General features: G+C 43.5%; 1 protein-coding gene across 19 annotated transcripts in view; it reads right to left on the bottom strand.

Annotated features, from left to right (window-relative positions):
- CLCC1 (chloride channel CLIC like 1) overlaps positions 1–21,901 on the bottom strand; it is a 38,187-nt gene extending 16,286 nt beyond the window's left edge. For 7 of the 19 annotated variants that reach the window (XR_013400328.1, XR_013400344.1, XM_077952239.1 and 4 more), the window contains exons 1-7: positions 21,774–21,901; positions 10,253–10,374; positions 7,911–8,040; positions 7,417–7,518; positions 5,192–5,299; positions 1,468–1,689; positions 1,107–1,247 (exon numbers count right to left, since the gene is read on the bottom strand). Coding sequence is in view for 17 of the 19 variants with exons in the window: in XM_077952239.1 (XP_077808365.1) it covers positions 1,107–1,247; positions 1,468–1,689; positions 5,192–5,299; positions 7,417–7,518; positions 7,911–8,040; positions 10,253–10,374; positions 21,774–21,887 (939 nt within the window). In the remaining 2 variants the exon portion in view is untranslated. Of the gene's footprint in view, positions 1–1,106; positions 1,248–1,467; positions 1,690–5,191; positions 5,300–7,416; positions 7,519–7,910; positions 8,041–10,252; positions 10,375–16,475; positions 17,256–20,776; positions 20,898–21,755 lie in introns of those variants that run through there. The other 12 variants (XM_015146505.3, XM_015146515.3, XM_077952250.1 and 9 more) reach the window with 6 other exon arrangements.
- Positions 21,902–24,458: the final 2,557 nt, after the last annotated feature.

Raw genomic sequence — 24,458 nt, 5'->3', positions numbered from 1 at the left:
CCAATATATAATCATTGAGGTGACAATACTCAACAAACTTTCCTTCCACATAGAATCTGTGTTTAATTTGTAAATAATTAGTTCTAGATACTATAATACTTAGGGCAAAAGGTTAAAGAAATGTCATAATGCTTTAACCAGATGAAGTCATTGAAGTCATTGGCTACTTGACTTACTCTGCTAGACAGATCTAAAATTTTCTTTCAATGATTATGCTATGTTGATGGGAACAGTAGTGGTCCTTTCAAATTTCTATATACAGTATGATCCCAACTTTGAAAGATAATTAAAATCTAGAAAAAACTAGAAAGAAATACCTCAAACTACTGACAGATTTTCTCTAGGTGATAAAATTATAGGTGATTTTTAAAATTAATTTCTTTTTATCTGTCTTTTCTACATTCTCTGCCATGAACATAACACTTACTCAAAAAATAAGCTAATTTTTAAAAGATAGTATTCTGGTATCATTTCTAGCAAAGAATAGAATGACATACCCTAAATTACCCACATGAGAATTTTTAAATGTATCCACCTAGCTTTATTCTTTTTTTTCCTTCCTTTTTTCGAGAAGGACCTCACTCTGTGGCCGAGACTGGAGTGCAGGGGCACGATCTTGGCTCACTGCAACCTCCCAGGTTCAAGCAATTCTCCTGCCTCAGCCTGCTGAGTAGCTGGGACTACAGGCACACGCCATCAGGCCCGGCTAATTTTTGTATTTTTAGTAAGGATGGGGTTTCACCATGTTGGCCAGGCTAGTCTTGAACTCCTGACCAAGTGATCTGCCCACCTCAGCCTCCCAAAGTGCTGGGATTACAGGCATTAGCCACCATGCCCAACCCACCTAGCTTTATTCTGACTTACATGCCCAAATGTTAACAGTAACTGGGTTATGAAAATTAGGACTGAACTTTTTTACCCACTAACTGGTCAAGGAATCAAAAAACAGTCAGCTAAGAATTGTCCATTTAATTCCTCCCCAGCGTGGACCACCTCTAGTCACTGCCTCCAACCTACATCCAAGGCAAGATTGCTTTCAACAGATTAGTCTTCTTTCATTGTGAATAAATGTGTTAAAATTGTAAAACCCTTCATCCATGTAATACCTTATATAAATACATCCAATTCCATCCCAGACTGAACAGAAAGCTGATGATTAAAACACGTCTCAACTGAGTGTACCAGCGTACATATGTCCACAGCTCGGTAGCCACTAAAACCACGACGCAGAGCAGACAAAGAAGTACCTTAAAACAGAGAGAAGCAGAAATCAGCCACCAAAAACACTCAGGGCAGCTAAAAAGAACTGGACTCAAATGCACAAAATCATTTCTACAATTTTGCGGCTTGTTCATCAATAAGGCATGAGTGACTTAGTACAGGTTCTTAACATAATTATGGTGGAGTTTGGAAAGTATTTTAAAAAGGAAACTTAATGACGTTGCCCTTGCCCTCATCCCATCTTACCATTAACACATTATATGGATCCACTCCAAAGGAATCTTCAAATCGCCACTTCCATGTTTCAAAATCATGAAACTTAAAATTAATTAAAATATCACTTAGTGCATCATCCAAGGCACCTGGTTTCCAGTCTTCTCCACTGAGAAACTTCTGTATTTCTAACAACGTTTCTCTTTTAAGGATAATCTCGGCATCATAATGCATATCGCCTTTGTTTTCATCAGGCTAAATTAAATTTACCAAAAAACAAACAATAGAAAGAGAATTTTATTACTACTTGGTGAACCATTTTAAGACAAAAGCCAATTTGGAACTAAATATTAGTTTGCAGTATTTCATATGTATAATAGCCTGGGCGAGGTGGCTCACACCTATAATCCTAGTGCTTTGACAGGCCAAGGTGGGAGGACAGCTTGAAGCCAGGACTTCAAGACCAGCCTGGGCAACAAAGCAAGACCCCATCTCTACAAAAAATTCTAACAATTAGCTGTGTGCAGTGGTGTGCACCTGGCTCCCGCCTACTAGGGAGGCTGAGGTAGAAGAATTGTCTGTGCCCCGGATTCAAGGCTACAGTAAGCTATGAGCACACCACTGCACTCCAGCCTGGGAGACAGAGTAAGACTCTGTCTCTTAAAAACAATAATAATAATATCCACCTGTCTTCACAGGCTAACATGAAAACCAAAGATAATACAGGTGAAAAACATTTAAAAATTCTAGAACTCTGTGCAAAAAAAAGATACTGTAAATTTCACTAAAATACAGTTGATTCTTGCTATTCACAGTAGTTATTGTCTATAAAGTCACCTCAAACACCGATTAGCAAGTACTGAACCATTACTCCTATAATAAATATACAGTTTGGTTCATGCAAACCTCTGTCATAACATTTTTATCAATTGATCAATACATAACCTTGTTTTATGTGTGTTTCTGTACATTCCTGTTTAAGGACGCCTTATTGAATATACATATAGTTCATTCATTAACATTGAATACATGGACAACTGTCGTATACCTTACGCTTGACTCTAATACACACCTCTCTAATACACACCTTTTCTCTGTAAGTACATCATGGCCTTCTTGCACTTAGAAACACTAGACCTCAGTTCAGCACTACATCAGAGGGCTGTTTTAAACAACGAAATCATGCTGTTTAATGACTGGTCTCAAAATAAATAAAAATAAAAATAATCACCACTCTCCCCTCAAAAAAGCATGAAAAAATATACCACTAAATAGATCCCCAAAAAAAAAACACTTGTTTGCAGTATGAGAGCTGAAACAAGACAACAGTTTTGGTTGCCTTGTTCCATCTCAGCTGGGAATGCATGCAACAGGCAACCCAAATTTTTTGCCACTCTTCACAGTGTCCCAGAGTAACCACAAAACACCTCGATTATTGACTTTGGGGTTACACAGACTTAATGAGGTCGATTCATAAATACAGAACCTGTGAAGAATGAGGATCAACTGTGCATTTTTATTTTATGATTCACTGCATGACTTTTCATTTGCTGAACAGTTTTCAGATAGCCTAAAATCTGTATTAGTACAAACAAGAAAAATAAGGATTTCAAAGAGCAACAAAATAATGGGCTTCCACAAAATATATATTTATAACTACCTTTGTAAGTGTGAGTTCACCTTAGCAAAATCACTGTAAACAAATTTTGCATTAATTAGCAAGTTGATACAAATAAAATTCCTTTTTCTTTTACAAACAGTAAATACACGGCGGGGCATGGTGGCTCATGCCTGTAATCCCAGTATTTTGGGAGGCCAAGGCAGGCAGATCACTTGAGGTCAGGAGTTTGAGACCAGCCTGGCCAACATGGTGAAATACTGTCTCTAGTACAAATACAAAAATATTAGCCAGACGTGGTGGCATGCACCTGTAATCCCAGCTACTCGGGAGGCTGAGGCAGGAAAATAGCTTGAACCCAGGAGGCAGAGGTTGCAGTAAGCCGAGAGCCTGGGTGACAGAGTGAGACTCCATCTCAAAAAATACATATATAAAAAAGTAAATATGAAAAGAAAAGAAACAAATGTCACATATTATCACAAATCATCAGTAAGCATTTTTAAAAGCCATCATTAATATTAACATGTTTTAAAAATCAGAAACTAGGCCAGGCGCAGTGGCTCATGCCTGTAATCCCAGCACTTTGGAAGGCCGAGGCAGGCAGATCACGAGGTCAGGAGATGGAGACCATCCTGGCTAACATGGTGAAACCCCCTGTCTACTAAAAAAAATACAAAAAATTAGCCAGGCATGGTGGCGGGCGCTTGTAATCCTAGCTACTTGGGAGGCTGAGGCAGGAGAATGGCATGAACCCAGGAGGTGGAGCTTGCAGTGAGCCAAGATTGTGCCACTGCACTCCAGCCTGGGCAACAGAGCAAGACTCCGTCACAAAAAAAAAAAAAAAAAAATCAGAAACTAAGTATTTTCAAGCATTTCCATCCTAGGTATTTTTGTTTCCATCTGTTTCCTTATCCAGGTTCTGTTCCACCCTGTACACAGCTGTAAGACTCAAATTATAGAGTGTACATTTGAGAACACATCTGCTTCTACAATTCCAGAATAAGGCAGCATTGTTATTCATCTAACACTCCCTTTTCTTTTGGTCACTTCTTACTGTACCAGGAAGATGGAGTATATGGCAAGTTTTGCCAGCCTACACTGTGCTGATGCAAGGGCCTTTCATTTTCGGGGCTCTGCCTGTGACCACTTCTGGTAGGTGGGGCTAACGGCCAGATCAAGACCAAAGGCTGGTCTCTGACTCTCTAAATCAATTCTGGTGGCATACACAATAGGGAAAAAAAGTCTATGAGCTTTTAAATGAGCTTTCTAAATGTTATAAGTTATTAAATTACACGTTTTCTTGATGTTTTCACTTTGGTAAGTGAATTAAAACTAAATTAATGCATTAAGTCTGGGAAGTTTTCACTTCCCAAAGTGAAAACAGTGACTTCTTAAAAATAGAAATTTTGGCTGGGTGCAGTGGCTCACATCTGTAATCCGAGCACTTTGGGAGGTCAAGGCAAGCGGATCACCTGAGGTCAGGAGTTCAAGACCAGCCTGGCCAACATGGCAAAACCCCATCTCTACTAAAAATACAAAAATTAGCCAGGCATGGTGGCAGGTGCCTGTAATCCAGCTAGTCAGGAGGCTGAGTCAGGGAGAATTGTTTGAACCTGGGAGGCAGAGGTTGCAGTGAGCCAAGATTGCACCACAGCACTCCAGCCTGGACAACAGAGCGAGACTCTGTCTCAAAAAAAAAAAAGGAAATTTTAACAACAATTATGAACAATATGTCTATAAAGCAGCACTCACCACAGTAAGCAACAAGGAGAAAAACTACATAAAATACATTTTTCTTTTTCTCAGCATATACTGAGAGAAAACCAGGAGTAGGGTCAGGACAGAATTATCACCCCACCTCCTCACCTCTATTAACTGGTGGAGCAGAGCACAGAGCTGAGTAAGTAAATCCATACAAACTAAAGGAGAAAGAGCGGTCTGCACTGCTCATCTTCCACCAGACCACTGCAAAGCAATACAGTAGTGCCTTCAATCCTGTATGAATAGCTTCTGGTTAGAGAGTCAGTCAGGTGGGCTCTGTTAAAAAGCATCATGATGCTTTCACTTCTTTATATTATTTGAAATTAATGAATAAAAATATCCACTACTCTGATTAGTATCACACCATCAGATACTCACAAGTCCAAGCTTTCCAGCTTCAATTAAAATCTTATTTAAGTATCTCCTAAAAACAGGATTGCTTTGACTTTCATAGTCTTCCCTCTTTTTCTTTTCGCACTCATCAATCTGTAACCATAAAATCATTCAACATTAGTTAGAGTCAAAGTATAATGTAAGGGTTAAGTTTCTAGCCTAGTGCTGCCATTGGAATCAAGGTAAGGAGCTAGTTGTTTTGATCAAGCTTGCATTTATCAGCTATAATACATTACAGGGCAGAGTTGGCCTGCCTCCCCATGTTCTCTTTGCAAAGGGCAAGTAGGCAACAAACATGGAGCCCAGATCCAGTACTTAGCTCTAACCTGGCAGTTTTTCTGCTGACTTTCAACAACTTTAAAGCTAAAGATCATGAGTCCAGGAGGCAGAGATCCACAAGCAGAGCATCTGGACCAATCTGCCTCTTTCTAATTCCAAAGCAACAATTTAACAAGAGAAAGGAGGAAGGACGGGCAGGAGGGAAGAGCAGAATAAATACACACAGAGAGACAAATGGACAGAGAAACAGAGACAAGATGAAGCCAGAATATGAAATGAAAGACACAACAGAATATTTCTTCACTGTGCATATGACTTTTGGCCTTTCATTAATGTTTCATCAGCAATTAATCATTCCATGCTGTATGGAATGCTCAGGAAGGCAGGAACAGCAGCTTCTCCAGGGTACCATCCACATGGTAAACCTTCAGCGCACAATTCTACAACGGAGCAGACTTCCTACGAACTTAGCTCTGCCACCACCAACCCAGAAGGCAAGTCGCTGAGGGTAGTGGATATTTTTCAAACATTAAAATAACATGGTGATTATCAACTTGTATTTTTTAACCGAGTGTGGACCACGAGTTCAGCACTGAAATGCACGTCAGTGGATAAACGCGACAATAACTGAGCAGCACACCGACTTAAAATAAGAAGCGCACAGAGCAGAGGAGGACACAGAAGGACGCAGCAGTTTCCTTTGCTCTCAGGCAAGGTTTGTAAAACCAGTTTATTTTCTAAACCTTAAAGAAACAACTTAGGAAAAAAAAAAAGAAAGGATTCGAGACTCCATTTTACCAATCATGTTTCTTATAACGTTTAAACCAGTCACAAATAATGGAATAAAAAAATTCTGTAAAAAGGTATTTCTGCATTTTTGCTATGCAACCAAACTTTTGTGTAGCTCACTATACAGTAATAATACACAAAGTGAAGCAATTTTTTTTCCTTTTCTTTTTCTTGTGGCTTCCTCAAATCATGGGAGCGAAGCAAATTTTATCCAAGCGCATTTTCTCAAGCACTCAGGTGAGACAATATTCGCATTGAATAAGAATCACAAGCAAGTGGGTATAGACCTTATTGGGCTCTATCTGGATCTCAATGAACAAACTCTCCCAGTCTCTCAAGCTGGGACTCATTCACTCTTTAGCAATTCCCTATCCCTTAACACCCGCCCCGCTTCCCTAAGCCACCAACATTTGCCTACTCTACCTCATAAAAGTTTAATACCTGCCTCTTATCTTCAACCCATCACTGCCTCATTTCAGACCTTCAGCATTTCTGGAGTTCTGTAGCCTCCACTGATCTCACTGACACCCCCCCGCCCCCGTCTCCATTCCAGGGCTTACCTCCTTACCTCCACACTGCTACCAGTTCGCCCTGCCTACGCAGCCAATTGAAGGTGGCTCCCACACCAAATAACGACTCCATTCACATCCCTTGACTTATTTATTTTTGTGTAAACTCTTCTTTAGCTACATTTTTTTAAAGAGGATTGGATAAGTGAAGGAATGAATACTATTACATGCTAAATTATAATAATCCTTCTTAAGAGTAACTCTTATGCTTATAAGCTGGTAATAGACACATTTCTTCATTTGCTACATTTGAGAGTTTACTATGCCTCAGCACTGTGATAGGTGATAGAGAATTAAGATGAATGAAACGTATTCCTTGCACCAAGAAGTCTGCAGTCTGGTAAAGAAATACTTACAACACAGAGATGTCAATGTTATTACAGGAAAATACAAGGTACTATTAGAAAAACCAAAGCTACAATAACAATGAGAAACCAAGGTCAGAGTATCCAAAGAAAAATTTGACCTATAAAAATCATATGGTACACAGAAACACTAGAAACACAAATGTATCAGCAGAGAGCGATTTAACATAATATAAAAATATAAAATTTATGAATGAAAAAAACTAACCTTATAAGTTAAAGAATCAAGTTTGTGATAACATTCTGATATTTCATCAGCATATGACAAGTCAGGACTGACATCCTTTTCCCCTGAAATACCATATTTTGCCTAAAACAGAGTATAGAAACATTTTATTTCTTTATAGTTTAGTTACAAAAATAGCCTTTGGTTAATGAAGACTAAGATTCTGACTTCATCATTTCATGACTCTGCATGTTATATTCTTAAATTATACTGAACCACAAAAAAACAGTTTCAAATGTACACACTAAGAACTAAAATCATATTATTTTGCTACTTCAAGGGCTTTACATTCAAATTCAATACTAGGTAGGTTTGAAATAATTTTAGATTAACAGTGTCAGGAAAATATTCTGCATAATTGCTAATCATGGATCCATGACCCTCATAGCTCTGTGAAAAACAACAGAGCTAGACTATTTCCATCATGGGGCTGAGAAGGTCTTACACACACATGCACGTATTTTTTTTTTTAATACCTGCGATTTTCTCATTGTTCCTGAAGCAGCGTCATAGTTAAGCATGTCTGTGGGGTCAATCCAGTCATCATCATGAGCATAACCAGCTACTAGCAACAGACATTCACAAAGGAGCCAAGAACACAGCATCCTGTATAAGGCAAAAACAATTTTCAATATATATAACGAAATAGAATTATTTTTTAAATAAATTGGGTTTTGGGTTTTATTATTATTATTATTTTAGAGACAGGGTCTTGCTCCGTTGCCCAGGCTGGAGTGCAGTGATACAATCACAGCTAACTGCATCCTCCAACTCCCGGGCTCAACGGATCCTCCTGGCTAGCTGGGACTACAGGTGTGTGCCACCACGCCTGGCTAATTTTTTTTTTAATTTTTAGTAGAAACAGGGTCTGTGTTATCCAGGCTGGTCTCAAACCCCTGGCCTCAAGTGATCCTCCCACCCTGCTAGGATTATAGGCATGAGCCATTGTACCCAGCCAGATTGTTCTATAATGAAAATACTTCCTTCTAGAGCTAAGATAACACTTTCTGAATAGTAACTAAGGAAGAAGGTACATTAATAATAAATTGGTATTCATATATAAAAAACATGCATGTATGCATAATATGCTCATTGAGATAAGAAAACAGGCATTTTTCCACATGGCCCAGCAATTCCATTCCTAGGTATATACTCAAGAGAAATGAAAATGTATGTCCACACAAAAACTTGTACATGAATGTTTATAGCCACATTTTTCATAACAGCCAAAACGTTTCGGAAAAACCCAAATTTCCATCAACAGGGCCAGGTGTGGTGGCTCACGCCTGTAATCCCAGCACTTTGGGCGGGTGGATTGCTTGAGCTAAGGAGCTCAAGACCAGGCTAGGCAACAAAAAAAAAAAAAAACAGAAAATTAGCCAGGTGTGGTAGTGCAGCCTGTGGTCCCAGCCTCTTGGCAGGCTGAGGTGGGTGGATCACTTGAGCCTGGGAGGCGGAGGTTGCAGTGAGCCAAGATCACACCACTGTACCCCAACCTGGGTGACAGAGTGGGACCCCGTCACAGAAACAACAACAACAACAAACAAATTTCCATCAACTGATAAATAAATGAAATGTGATACAGCCATGCAACAGATTATTCAGCCATAAAAAGGGATGAAGTACTGACACCATGCTACAACATAGATGAACCTTGAAAATGTTACGTTATATGAAAGACACCAGATATGAAAGACCACACATTATATAAGTACATATATATGAAATATCCAGAATAGGCAAAGCTATTAAGACAGAAAGTAGATTAACAGGTGGTTAAGCCTGAAGGTTTGGGAGTATAATAGCTACAGGGTTTCCTTTTGAGGTGATGAAAAATGTTCTAAAATTTGATAATGGTTGCAAATACATGCAAGTATACCCAAAACTATGGAATTGTATACTTTTTTTTTTTTTTTTGGAGACAGGGTTTCCCAGGCTGGAGTGAAGAGGCACAATCCCAGCTTACTGCAGCCTCACCCTCCCAGACTCAAGTGATCTGCCCACCTCAGCCTCCTGAGTAGCTGGGACTACAAGCCTGCACCACCACACCTGGCTAATTTTTTTTTAATTAATTAACTTTTTTGTAGAGATAAGGTCTCAGTATATTGCCCAGGCTGGTCTCAAACCCCTGGGGTCAAGCTATCCTTCCACCTCAGCCTCCCAAAGTGCTGAGATTACAGGCATGAGCCACTGCGCCTAGTGGAACTGGACACTTTAAATGGTGGATTTTATAGTATGATTTATAGCTCAATAAAGTCAATTTAAAAACAGGTATTTTAATGAACCTCCTTGTGTTTTTGGAGTTTTGTTTTGTTTTGTTTTTTTGAGATGGAGTTTCGCTCTTCTTGCCCAGGCTGGAGTGCAATGGCACAATCTTGGCTCATCGCAACTTCCGCCTCCCAGGTTCAAGCGATTCTCCTGCCTCAGCCTCCTGAGTAGCTGGAATTACAGGCATGCACCACCATGCCCAGCTAATTTTGAATTTTTAGTAGAGATGGGGTTTCTCCATGTTGGTCAGACGAGTCTCAAACTCTCGACCTCAGGTGATCCACATGCCTTGGCCTCCCAAAGTGCTAGGATTACAGGCGTGAGCCACCACACCTGACTCCCTCTGTGTTTTTTTTCATTTTAACAAATGATAAATAAGAAAAGTGGGAAATTGCCAGGTACGGTGCCTCACGCCTGTAATTCCAGCACTGTGGGAGGCCAGGGTGGGCGGATCACTTGAGGCCAGGAGTTCGAGAGCAGCCTGGCCAACATGGTGAAACCCCGTCTCTATTAAAAATACAAAAACTTAGCCGGGCATGATGGTGTGTACCTGTAATCCCAGCTACTTGGGAGGCTGAGGTGGGAGAATTGCTTAAACCCAGGAGGCAGAGGTTGCAGTGAGCTGAGATCACACCACTGCACTCCAGCCTGGGTGACAGAGTGAGACTCCACCTTAAAAAAAAAAAAGAGAAGTGAGAAATTACAATTCAAATGAAGTGACTAAACTTCAAAACCATTCAGAGAAAATAACCTGCCTTACCTAAGCCCCTGCATAAACAGTCAAATAATTTAAACATTAGTAACTCTTCTATATAGCTATTTAATTAAAATTAAATAAAATTAAAAATTCAGTTCCTCATTCCCCCTAGCTACATTTCAAGCACTCAATAGCCACGTATAGGTAGTCGCTACCATATTGGACAGGGTAGATACAGAACATTTGACCACTTTTATCATCGAAGAAAGTTCTGTTGGATGGCCTATCTCATACCCACCACATGTAAGAATCAGGCAAGAGAACCCCAAGATGACAAAGCCCTGGGCCCTGTCCATAAACAGCTTACAGTCTAGTTATACAATAAATATAACTCCAGGCTAAATTAAATACTCCTGTTCCCCATGTGTCTTGTATATTCTTCTGGCACTGGAAGCAATGAAGTTAGCCATTTATCGGTCTGTCTCTTCCATTAGCTCAATGGCTCTCAACCTTGGCTCCATATTAGAATCACCCAAGGAGCTTCTAAAACTCCCAATGTTTTGGCCATATCCCAAAACAATTAAATCAGAATCTCTGGGATTAGGACCCAGGCACTGGAATTTTTTTAAGCCCCTCCAAGTGATTCTTATGTGTAGCCAAGATAGAAAACCACTGTTAAAGAGTGAACTTCTCTAGGGAAAGGTAATATCTTACCTAACTCTGAAGTCACCTTCCCACTCACATCTCCACCTTGTCCCTCCATCTCCCCAGCCTCAACACCCAGCCCAGTGGTTGGTACGTGAAAGACATTCAGTAAACGTTTGTTAAGCAGCAAATGCAAATAAAGCCATAGCAAGGACTCAAGGATTTTAGAGGTTCAAAGGATAAAGAAAGCACATCTGGCCAGGCACAGTGGCTCATGCCTGTGATCCCAGCACTTTGGGAGGCCAAAGCGGATGGATCACCTGAGATGGGGAGTTTGAGACCAGCCTGATCAACAATGGAGAAGCCCCATCTCTACTAAAAATACAAAATTAGCTGGGAGTGGTGGTGCATGCCTGTAATCCCAGCTATTTGGGAGGCTGAGGCAGGAGAATCGCTTGAACCCGGGAGGCGGAAGTTGCGGTGAGCCAAGATCGCGCCATTGCACTCCAGCCTGGGTAACAACAGCAAAACTCCGTCTCAAAAAAAAAAAAAAAAAAAAAAAGAATGCACATCAACTGGAGAAAGTGGAAAGACTGCACAGGAATGAGAATCTGAAGTAGGGGTAACATGTTAAGTGCTTAAGATGGGACAGGCAGAGACAGAGGGCAAAGTGTATGCTTCAGCAATTGCAATTGGGAGGATGGATACAGTGAGAGGTAGAGGTGGGTGGCTGGTGATGACACTGCTGAGGAAAAAAGCTTATGACTAACTTCACCTGCTGTAATTCTCACGAGGGGTGGGAGCCAAAGCTGGGAGCAGTAGATCACGCCTATAATCCCAGGACTTTGGGAAGCTGAGGTGGGCAGATCACTTGAGGTCAGGAGTTTGAGACCAACTTGGCCAACATGGTGAAACCCCATCTCTGCTAAAAATACAAAAATTAGCCGGGCGTGGTGGCAGGCACCTATAATCTCAGCTACTCAGAGGCAGGTGAATCGCTTGAGCCTGGAAGGCAGAGGTTGAAGTGACCGGAGATCACGCCACTGCACTCCAGCCTGGGTGACAGAGCAAGACTCCACCTCAAGAAAGAGAGGGATGTGAGCCACACTGCAGGAAGATAAAACTAGCACTAGGCCAGGCGCGGTGTCTCACGCCTGTAATCCCAGCACTTTGGGAGGCCAAGCAGGTGAATCACGAGGTCAGGAGTTCCAGACTAGCCTGGCCAACATGGTGAAACCCTGCCGCTACTAAAACTACCAAAAAAAAAAAAAAATTAGCCAGGTATGGTGGCATGCACCTGTAAATCCCAGCTACTTGGGAGGCTGAGGCAGGAGAATCGCTTGAACCTGGTTGGGGGACAGAGGTTGCAGTGAGCCGAGATTGTGCCACTTCACTCCAGCCTGGGCGAAAGCATAAAACTCGGTCTCTAAAAAAAAAAAACAACAAAAAAAAAAAATAAAAAACTAGCACTAAGTGCGAGGAGGAGGAAAACCTGGATTCATTATCCAACAAAGTGGCTGAAGCAGAAGAAAGATGTGGTACTCGGCCTAAAAGAGTGGTGGCAACAAAACCAGGAAGGACACACGTGGCACACTCTGAAGATCAATTCTACAGACCTCAGCCTACCAGCAACAAAAACAGTGATGTTAATTTTAAATAGAAATTCAGAATGAGAATATGGCTGTGGAAGGAGTTCAGCATTAATTTGTTCAACATTTACCAAATACCTACTGTACACTGGGCACTGTGTGTGTGTGTGTCGGAGGTTTGCTCTTGTCACCCAGGCTGGAGTGCAATGGCGCGACCTCCTGGGGTGTGTGTGTGTGTATGTGTGAGACAGAGTTTTGCTCTTGTCACCCAGGCTGGAGTGCAATGGCGCGATCTCCTGGGCTGGGCTATGTGTGTGTGTGTGTGAGACAGAGTTGCGCTCGTCACCCAGGCTGGAGGGCAATGGTGTGATCTTAACTCACTGCAACTTCTGCCTCCTGGGTTCAAACGATTCTCCTGCCCCAGCCTCCTAAGTAGCTGGGATTACAGGCATGCGCCACCATACCCGGCTAATTTTTTGTATTTTTAGTAGAGAAGGGATTTCTCCATGTTAGTCAGGGATTTCTCCATGTTGGTCTCGAACTCCCGACCTCAGGTGATCAGCCCGCCTCGGCCTCCCAAAGTGCTGTGGTTACAGGCGTGAGCCACCGCGCTGGGCACTGTCTTAAGTGACAGGGACCCCAGGAATCTACACAGACAAGGTCTTCTTCAGGAAGCTTACATTCTAGGGGGGGAGGACAGCAAGTTGGCAAAAAACAAAAACAAAAACATGTAACTCGAGATAGTGATAAATCCTAAGAAAATAAAGCAAGACAGTGTTACATATGGATTAGACGATGCTGCGTATTTCAGGGTAGGCCCCTAAAATCCAAGACAGCCACAAATGCTTTGTCACTCTCCCCACGGAGAGATGTCGAGTGTATTTCCCCCTCTCCTGAATCTGGGCTGGCCCTGTGACTACTGAACCAAAATCCTTTGGTGGAAGTGGGGCTGCGATGGTTCCGGGCCTAGCCTTCAAGAGGGTCGCCTGCTTCTACTTCGCTTTGGAACATGTGATGGTTAACTTTAAGTGTCAACTTGACTGGACTAAGGAATACCTAGAGAACTGCAAAGCATTCCTTCCGATGTGTCTGAGGGGGTTTCCAGGGAAGACTGGTTTGTGAGTCAGTTGACTGAGTGTGGAAGATCCACCCTCTGTAGGGGCGAGCACCACTCAGTCATCTGGGAACCCTAATAAAACAAAAAAGAGAAAAGGCAATTTCTTTTCTCTCCTGGAGCAGGGACACTCTTCTTCTCCTGTCACTGGACATCAGAACTCCAGGCTCTCCAAGCCTTTAGACTCCAGAACTTACACCAGCAGCCCCTAGGTTCTCAGGCCTTCAGCCTCAGACTGAAAATTACACCATCAGCTTCCCTGGTTCTGAGGCTTTCACACCTGGACTGAGCCAGGCTACTGGCGTTCCAGGGTCTCCAGCTTGTAGACAGCCTATCATGGTACTTCCTGGCACCCATAATCATATGAACTAATTCCGCTAATAAATTCCCTCTCATCCATCCATCCACCCACCCTCATTGGTTCTGTCTCTCTGGAGAATCCTAAGACAGAACATATGTTCGTGGGAACACGCCCCTCTTGGAATCCAGCTGCCACCTTGTAAGAAGGCCAGTCACACGAAGAGGCTGGGTGCAGGGGCACACTGAGCTCCCAGCCTGCAGCTAATATCAATGGCAGTCATGTGGCTGAGCCATCTTGGTGGTTCCAGTCCAGCCTCTGGTGACTGACTTGATGATGCAGCCAACGTCATGCAGAATAAAAGAACTATCCAGCTGAGCCCAATCACACCCCATAAAACCACAAAATCACCAGTGGTAATAAAAGTGTTGTTTAAAGCCATTACACTTGACCAGGCACGGTGGCTCACACCTGTAATCCCAGCACTTTGGGAGGCTGAGGCGGGCGGATCACAAGGTCAGGAGATCGAGACCATCCTAGCTAACACAGTGAAACCCCGTCTCTACTAAAAATACAAAAATTCAGCTGGGCATAGTGGCACGCACCTGTAGTCCCAGCTACTTGGGAGGCTGAGGCAGGAGAATTGCTTGAACCTGGGAGGTGGAAGTTGCAGTGAACCAAGATCGCACCACCGCACTCCAGCCTGGGTGACAGAGCAAGACTCTGTCTCAAAAAGAAAAAAAAAAAAAAAAGCCACTACACTTTAGAGTGGTTTGTTACACGTAAGTAGGTAACTACAAGAACATTTAAGGAGAAAAATAAGATAATCTTAGGAAGATTTGAAGAACATCCAGAGAGAAGACACAGCAAGTATAGAGGCCCTGAGTGGGGAAGAAGCTGAAGCAGTCAAGGAACAGAAAGGAGGCCAGAACAGCTGGGTCTTGGGGATGAGCTGGGAGGCAGGGAGGTGGGGAGGGAGGGAGTGGTAGACCACAGTAAAGAGTGTGGTTTTTACTCTACATGTAACAGGAAGCCACCTGAGGCTTTTAAATAGAGGCATGATAGAATCTGGTTTACATTCTAAAAGAAATTACTGTGGCTATTATGTAGAGATTAGAATGGAAAATTATCAGGAGGTTAGGAGGATCTGTAGTCATCCAGTTGAGAGATGAAGGTGACATGAGCTAAGATAGCAGCAAAGGTGATGACAAATGGTCAGATTTTTAAAATCTGTAGGTAGACCCTACTACATTTGGCAAAGTGACCAGCTAATAGGTCACTAGGCATATTTCTTCTTCCTTCTGGACAAATGATGACTGTATGTCTCAGCCTCTCTTTGTAGAGTATGGCCGCGTAATAGTAAAGTTCTAGCCAATGCAACAGGTAGAAGGGATACGCACCACATCCAGGTCTGGCCCATGAAAACCTCCCAGCTGCCTTCTTCCAACCTGGGAATGTCCAGGACACTGAGCCCTGGAGGAGGGCAGCCAAACTATGCAGGTGCCTGGGCCCACCTGGAAGGCCACCCACTAAGTGGGAATATAGCTTTTCACTTTCATGTGAGCAAAAATCAACTTCCTTTATGGCATATCCTGAGATATATGGGTTTATTTCTTATAACATCTCTTGCTACTCTAATACAGAAATACACTATAGAAATTGCTGAAAATTTGGATGTAGGTAAGGACAAGTGAAGATTTGGTACAATTTCTAGGTTTGTGGCCAGGCCAACTGGGAGAAAAGACTGAGGAAGACAGCAAGTTCTGAAAGACCAAGAGTTTTGTTTGGATATAGTAAATCTGAAGTGTCCACTGATGTCCAAGTAGAGATTGTAAATATGCAGGATGAAGCTAAGGAGAGCAGTGGGACTGCATTTGAGAGCCCTCAGGATGTAGACGGGTTTAAAAGAGATGGACTGGGTAAGATCACCAGAAGATCTATTATGAGGACAAAAGACTGAGTCCAGGGCAAGCCAACATTCGGGGATCAGAAAGAAGAGTAGGAACCAGCAAGAGATACTTCTAATGAGTGCTATGAGGCAGGAAGAAAACCAAGAGAGGCTGGAATTCCAGAAGCCAAGTGAAGAAAGGAGGAGAGAAGAGACAAATAAGTTGAATGCTGCTAAGAGGTCAGGCGATCAGAGGGCAGCAAACTGACCCCTGGATTTGGCACAGCAGCTTTAACAGAGAAAGCCTAGCGGGAACGGTTAAAGGAATCATTCAGGTGGAGGTTTCGGATCAAAGTGACACAGTAACTCTACAGTGGTACCACCATCTACGGTTTTGCTTTCTGAGGTTTCAGTTACCCACAGTCAACTGCAGTCTGAAAATATTAAATGGAAAATTCCAGAAGTAAACAGTTTCTAAGTTTTCAATTATGCGCAGCTCCGGATAGTGTGAGGAACTCTCTTGCTGTCCTATTCCATCCCACCTGGGACGATGTCCACACTGTAGGTGTCACACTCCAGTCATTTAATATCCATCTGGGTTATCAGATCGACTGCTGTGGTATCTCAGTGTGTGTATTCAAGGAATCTTTACTTAATAATGGTCCTAAAGCACAGGAGTGACAATGCTGGCAATTCAGATATATCAAAGAAAAGCCATAAAGTGCTTCCTTTAAGTGAAAAAGTGAAAGTTCTCAACTTAATAAAGAAAAAAAAGGGCTGGGCGCAGTGGCTCATGCCTGTAATCCCAGCACTTTGGGAGGCTGAGGCCAGCAGATCACTTGAGCCCAGGAGTTCGAGACCAGTGTGGCAAACACAGCCTGTCTCTACTAAAAATACAAAAATTAGCCAGGCATGGTGGTAGGCACCTGTAGTCCCGGCTACTTGGGAGGCTGAGGCAGGAGAATTGCTTAAACCCAGGAGGCAGAGGTTGCAATGAGCCAAGATTACACCACTGCACTCCAGCCAGGACAACAGAGCAAGACTCCATCTCAAAAAATAAATAAATAGGCCAAGCGCAGTGGCTCATACCTATAATCCCAGCACTTTGGGAGGCCGAGATGGGCGGATCACCTGAGATTAGGAGTTCAAGACCAGCCTGACCAACATGAAGAAACCCTGTCTCTACAAAAAAATACAAAATTAGCCGAGCGTGGTGGCACATGCCTGTAATCCCAGTTACTCAGGAGGCTGAGGCAGGAAAATCACTTGAATCCAGGAGGCAGAGGTTGTGGTGGGCCGAGATCGCGCCATTACACTCCAGCCTGGGCAACAAGAGTGAAACACCGTCTTAAAATAAATAAATAAATAAAAATATGCAAATTAGCTGGGTATGGTGGCACACACCTGTAATGCCAGCTACTTGACAGGCTGAGACAGGAAAATCGCTTGAACCTGGGAGACAGAGATTGCAGTGAGCTGAGAACGCACCACTGTACTCCAGCCTGGGTGACAGAGTGAGACTCCGTCTCAAAAGAAAAAAAAAAAAATTAAAGAAAAAAGAAAGAAAGAAAAAAACTCATATGATGAGGTTGCTAAGATCTATGTTAAGAACAAAACTTGTATCCATGAAATTGTACAGGAGGAGAAAGAAATTCATGCTAGTTTTGCTGTCGTACCTCAAAGTGAAAAAATTCCAGCCACAGTACATAACTGTTATTATTGTGTATTGTTATAATTTTTCTATCTTGTTAGTTATTGCTGTTAATCTCTTACTGTGCCTAACTAATAAATTAAACTTTAGCAGAGGTATAGATGTATAGGAAATAACACAGAATATATATAAGGTTCAGTACTATCTGAAGTTTCAGGCATCTACTGGGGTCTTAGAATGTATCCCCCAAGAGTAAAGGGGGGACTCTGTACTCCAACACACTTCCCCAACTCCTACTTCTGGCCAACATGGAGTAACAGGGACCAGATTTACCCTCCTGCCTGAACAATCAAAGCTCTTCACAAAATATATAGAACAATAGCTTCTGGCCGGTTGTGGCGACTCATGCCTGTAATTCCAGCACTTTGGGAAGTCAAGGCAGAAGGATCACTTGAGCTCAGGAGTTTGACACCAGCCTGGGCAACTTAGGGAGATTCCATCTCTACAAAACTTAAAATTTAGCTGGGTGTGGTGGCGCACATCTATATTCCCAGCTACTTGGAGAGGCTGAGGTGAGAGGATCACTTGAGCTAGGGAGGTTGAAGCTGCAATGAGCCGTGATCATGCCACTGTTCTCCAAGACGGGTGACAGAGCAAGACCTTGACTCAATTAAAAAGAAAAAAAGGCCGGGCGCGGTGGCTCAAGCCTGTAATCCCAGCACTTTGGGAGGCCGAGACGGGCGGATCACGAGGTCAGGAGATCGAGACCATCCTGGCTAACACAATGAAACCCCGTCTCTACTAAAAATACAAAAAAATTAGCCGGGCGAGGTGGCGGGCGCCTGTAGTCCCAGCTACTCGGGAGGCTGAGGCAGGAGAATGGCGTAAACCCGGGAGGCGGAGCTTGCAGTGAGCCGAGATGGCGCCACTGCACTCCAGCCTGGGCAACAGAGCGAGACTCCGTCTTAAAAAAAAAAAAAAGAAAAAAAAGAAAAAAAAAACCCACTAAAATCGCTGTTATGCTCTGGAGATACTTAGAAATACTGAATAACTGTATACTGTATTGGAAAAAATTAAGAGTTCAGCTAAGGAAGAAAGCCATGGAAGAAGCAAATACCAGAGAGGAGAGTGAAGGCTAATAAGGGCAATAGAGGGCAAGCCAAAAAAATGCAATGGGCAAAAACCAAAGAGGGGCTTAATTTCAAGAAAGAGGTATCAAGCATATTCAATACTTCAGAGAAGTGGAGAGGAATAAAGTCTGGAAAAAAGCCATTAGATTGGTTAATTAGTTGGCCATTTATGACCTTTCAGAGAATGACAGTGAGAAGCCTAATTCTCTAGGTGGTTAAGAAGTAGGTGACAAAGGGAGTGTGTAAACTGGAGACAGGCTCCAAGATGGGAGTGCATGAAATCAAGGTTACAGGAAGGGTTCTTCATAGGCAATGAGGTTATACACTCCATAAATAGAAATGAATGAAGAGGGATGAAGACAAAATTTCAAAAGCAAAAAGAGAAGTTGACAGATTTCATATTATGATATCAAGTGGACAGAGAAATTACTAAGAGTAATTTGCATTTCTAACACTGTATGTGAGGAGGTTAAGATGGGGGAAATGGAGAGTTGAAGCGGAAAAAAAGTACTTACTACAGGAGGCATTATACAAAGGGAAGTGAATGAAAAGCCTGTCAAGCAGTTGAGAGCTTTTTTTTCTTTTTTATAGAGACAGGGTTTCACTATGTTGCCCAGGCTGGTCCCGAACCCCTGAACTCAAAAGATCCCCCCGCCCCCCGCCTTGTCTTCCCAAAGTGCTGGGATTACAGGTGAGCCACCGTGCCAGCCAGGCAGCTGAGTTTTGACTGTGACATCCACAAAGTCATACTATTGGCAACTATGTTACTTTCTCCAATAATAACCAGCAGTTCCATAGATTTCTCCAGGGATAGAGATTAGCAATGTAGAAATGATGGAAGACCGGAGGGTAAGACAGAATAGAAGAATCAGCTAGAAATTCAAGCCCTCCTGCCAGATCCCCATGGTCACTGATCGAAGGCTAGAACTCCTTGAGAAATCCTAAAACGAATCTCACATTTCCTCCAAACAAAGCTGCATCTAAACCTGCTGGAGAGCTTGTTTAAAAAAAAAAAAAGGATTCTGATTCAGTAAATCTGAGGTAAGTCTGAGATTCTCCACTTCTAACAAGCTCCTGGTGATGCCGCAGACCACACTCTTGAGTAGCAAAGTGTTAATCAAAAGTAACCATCCTAGCTGGCTTCGTTTAATGGTAGCACCTATGTCATTCTAGTACTTGTCAGGGGATACTTCTCTCTCTCTCCCGCAGTCCCTACTAGTTTTACCATTTCTCTCCTGTCTCAGGCTTCGGTACTAATAATTTTTAAATTATAATATATATAATAGTAGCTAAAGGCCGGGCACGGTGGGTCACGCCTGTAATCCCAGCACCTTGGGAGGCCAAGGCGGGAGGATCACCTGAAGTTGGGAGTTGCAGCCCAGCCTGACCAACATGGAGAAACCCCGTCTCTACTAAAAACAAAAGTAGCAGGGCGTGGTGGCGCATGCCGGTAATCCCAGCTACTCGGGAGGCTGGGGCAGGAGAATCGCTTGAACCCGGGGAGTGCAGGTTACGGTGAGCCGAGATGACGCCACTGCACTCCAGCCTGGGCAACAAGAGCAAAACTCCGTCTTAAAAGGAGCTAGTATTTTGTTACTATGTGCCAAACACTGTTACATTAATTTAATCCTCACAAAACTACTGGAAGTAGTACTCTTATCCTCACTTATCTTCATTTTACAGATCACACAAAGTAACTTGCCCAAGACCACTAGGCTAGTAAGTGGTAGAACCCAGACTGGCTCCACCTAAACTGCCTCTCCAGGGCAAAAGTACTAACAGGCTCTCAGGGGCTTCTCTGAGAGGATAGGGTCTTAGAGTGGAGAAGACCTGTTAGAACGAATAGTTATATATTTTACTATATAAAATATATATAGTAAATTATAGTCGCTTCTAGACTGGAGAATTACCAGGAAACACAGATCTCCGTGCAGACGGCCAGCCATTGAGTACAAATGGACACAAAAGAAAGTCTTTGGTTTCAACGAATGCACATTAGTAATGGGAAAGGCAAGACTAACTTGGATTAGTAGAGTCAAATCCTGTATTAGGCTAGAAGTACCAGGGCATACGTCGGGAGGTTGCAACTTAGTTCGTGTGATTCTGTAGTTTCTTGGAACCACGGCTCTCAAACTTGTCAATTTGCATTTTTAACAATTTCCCAGATGACGATAAAGCTAGTCTGGGAAGAACACTTCACAATCACTATCATAAAGAAAACCTGAATTGTTTTTCACCACCTAGTTATAAACCTACAGCTTATGGTGTCTCTAACTTTTTACACTCAAATCAGATTTGAAGTCAAGCGCGATGGCTCATGCCTGTAATCCCAGCACTTTGGGAGGCCAAGATGGGAAGATCCCTTGACCCCAGGAGTTAGAGACAAGCCTGGGCAACACAACGAGACCCCTTCTCTACAAATAAAATTTACAAATTAGCCGGGCGTGGTGGCGCGCACCTGTGGTCCCAGCTACTCAGGCGGCTGAGGCAGGAGAATCGCTGGAACCCGGGGGGCTGAGGTTGCAATGAGCGGAGAGAGCGCCACTGCACTCCAGCCTGGGTGACACAGCAAGACTCCGTCTCAAAAAAAAAAATTGGATTTGGAGATTGTTTTGTGACCTTTTTTGTTGTTGTTAACTGTGTTAATTCACAAATTTGAAGTTTTAGAAAATTAACTACAACTAAATCTGAGCTATTCTGTTGACAGTATTTATTCAAATTATGCTCAAAGTTTTCAGAGATAACCAAAGCCAACATAATTCACCCTGCGCCCGGGTCTCGCTTTGCACTCGCTGTGCCTTCTCCGTAGGCCGCTCTCTGGGCCCAGCACCTCCCCGGAATGCGCACAACCACGGCGGACAGGCAGCCGCCGGCGCGGGAGCCGAGGGAGGAGCCCGAGGCACCCACAGGCCGGAGCCGACGCTGCGCAGCGAGCACGGTTCCCGCCCCGGGTCGCGCCTGCGACCTCCCCAGCGTCCGCGCCGCGAGTCCGCGGTACCCGCCGGGGCGTAACGCCCCGCCCCACCCGCCGCACAACACACCCAACTGCACGGACTCACGTCCGGGATCCCCTGCCTGCCTCCCGAGGAAGACACCTGCCCAGGCCGGCCGCAGAAGACGTCGCACAGCTTGCCGCAGCCCAGTGTTTCAGCGTGCTTCCTGCGCCTCCTCATCGACTTGCTCGGCTGGCGGCTGCGTGTCCCTCCCCCGTTGCGAGCCGCTGATTGGCCTTGTTGATTGGGCGGGGCTAGTAGCGGGACCGGCCTCAGCGCGCGGCTGACTTTGGCCACGGATTTTCTTTTCCTTTTCATCTGCGGAACTCTTTCTGCGAAGGAAATCTCGCCTGGAACTCAAATATATACAACGGATAGAAAACATATTTTCTTACTATTAATGTATGTGATAAGTTTGAATGTGTAACATTCGCCATGAAACGCAAGCATGATTTTTTTTTTTTTTTGAGGCAGAGTCTCACTGTGTTGCCCAGGCTGGAGTGCAGTGGCGCGATGTCGGCTCACTGCAACCTCCGCCTCCCGAGTTCAAGCAATTCTCCTGTCTCAGCCTCCGGAGCAGCTGGGACTACAAGCGCGCACCCCCACACCCAGCTAATTTGTCTTTTTAGCAGAGACGGGGTTTCACCGTGTTGGCCAGGCTGTTCTCGATCTCCTGACCTCAGGTGATCCGCACGCCTCGGCCTCCCAAAGTGCTGGGATTACAGGCATAAGCCACCGCTCCTGGCCACAAGCATTTTTTAAAGGGAGAATCACGGATGACAACTGTAGTTCTACTCAGGGCAGGACAAGGGAAAAGTCTGCACACTGTAGGGCAGTTGGAAATAGTGAAGTTTCGTTTTTGTCTTTAACTGCTGGCCTTGCAATCTCGAGAAACTGTAAAGATGGTAAAACTGTAAGATGGTAAATTTTACCATCTTAACCATTTTTAAAGGTACAATTCAGTGGCATTAGATACATTCACATTGTTGTGCAACCATTACCACCATCCGTCTCCAGCACTCATCTTGCAAAACTGAAACTCTGTACCCAGTAAATGGTAACTCCTCATTCTTCCCCTCCCTTCTTCCCAGCAACTGCCATTCTTTCTGTCTCTATGAATTTGACTACTCTAGGTATTTCATATAAAGATTCATACAGCATTTGTCTTTTTGTAACTGATTTCACTTAGCATAATGTCCTCAAGGTTCATCCATGTGTCAGAATTTCTTTCAAGGCTGAATAATATTCCATTTTATATATATGGCAGTTCATTCAGTCATCTGTTAATGGATAACAGGTTGTTTCCACTTTTGTCTACCGTGAAATAATACTATAAACGTGGATATACAAATATCTGTTTTGTAACCCTTTTGGGTATATACACAGATGTTCAAATATCTGTTGCTTTCAACTCCTGAGCAATATATACAGAAATGGAATTGCTGGATTATGTAGTAATTCTATTTTTAATTTTTTGAGGAACTGCCATACTCTTGTTTGTTTTGTTTTTGTTTTTGTTTTTGTTTTTTTGAGATGGAGTTTCACTCTTGTTGCCCAGGCTGGAGTGCAGTGGTGCGATCTCGGCTCACCACAACCTCTGCCTCCTGAGTTCGAGTGATTCTCCTGCTTCAGTCGCCTGAGTGGCTGGGACTACAGGCGTGCACCACCATGCCCGGCTAATTTTTGTGTTTTTAGTAGAGATGGGGTTTCCCTATGTTGACCAGGCTGGTCTCGAACTCCTGACCTCGTGATCCGCCCGCCTCGACCTCCCAAAGTGCTGGGATTACAGGCATGAGCCACTGTGCCGAGCGGAACTGCCATTCTCTTTTCCATAGTGGCTGCATCATTTTACATTCCCACCAAGAGTGCACAAAAGTTCCAATTTCCCTACATCTCTGCTGACATCTTTTTATTTTTGTATAGTAGCCATCTTAATAGGTGTGAGGTATCTCGTTGTGGTCTTGATTTGCCTTTTGCTAATGACCAGTGATGTTGAGCATCTTTTCATGTGCTTATCAGCCATGCCATTTGTATATCTTCGTTGGAGAAATGTCTATTCAAGTCCTTTACCCGTTTGTTTTGTTAAGAGACAGGGTCTCACTTTGTCACCGAGGCTGAAGTGCAGTGTCATGATCATGGCCCACTGCAGCCTTGAACTCCTGGCTTTGCTCATTTTTTTAGTAGGTTTTTGTTGTGTTTTAGTTCCCTGTATATTCTGGATATTAACCACCTTATCAGATAGGATTTGCAAATATCTTCTCCCACTTTTTCTTTTCTTTTCATTTTTTTTAGAGACAGGGTCTCCCTGTATTGCCCAGGCCGGTGTCAAACTCCTGGGCTCAAGTGATCCTCTTGCCACAGCCTTCCAAAGGGTTGGGATTACAGGCATGAGCCACCACACCCAGCCCCGTCTTCTCCCTGTTAGTGGGTTGCCTTTTCACTCTGTTGTGTCCTTTGGCTTCTTACTGTAAAACAAAAATAAAATTCTAAGCCCCCCAACCGACTAAATAGACCCATCCTGTCAGCCAAGGGCATTCTAAAGTAAACCTGAGGCCGGGTGTAGTGGCTCATGCCTGTAATCTCAGCCCTTTGGGAGGCCAAGGCGGGTGAATCACTTAAGATCAGGAGTTCAAGACCCAGCCTGGCCAACATGGTGAAACCCTGTCTCTAGTAAAATCACAAAAATTAGCCAGGCATAGTGGTGGGCCTCTGTAATGCCAACTACTTGGGAGGCTGAGGTAGGAGAATCAC

Source organism: Macaca mulatta, chromosome 1 (assembly GCF_049350105.2).
Source record: "Macaca mulatta isolate MMU2019108-1 chromosome 1, T2T-MMU8v2.0, whole genome shotgun sequence".
Lineage (NCBI taxonomy): Eukaryota > Metazoa > Chordata > Mammalia > Primates > Cercopithecidae > Macaca > Macaca mulatta.
Note: the sequence above shows the minus strand (reverse complement) of the source record. Positions and strands in the feature narration are given on the sequence as shown.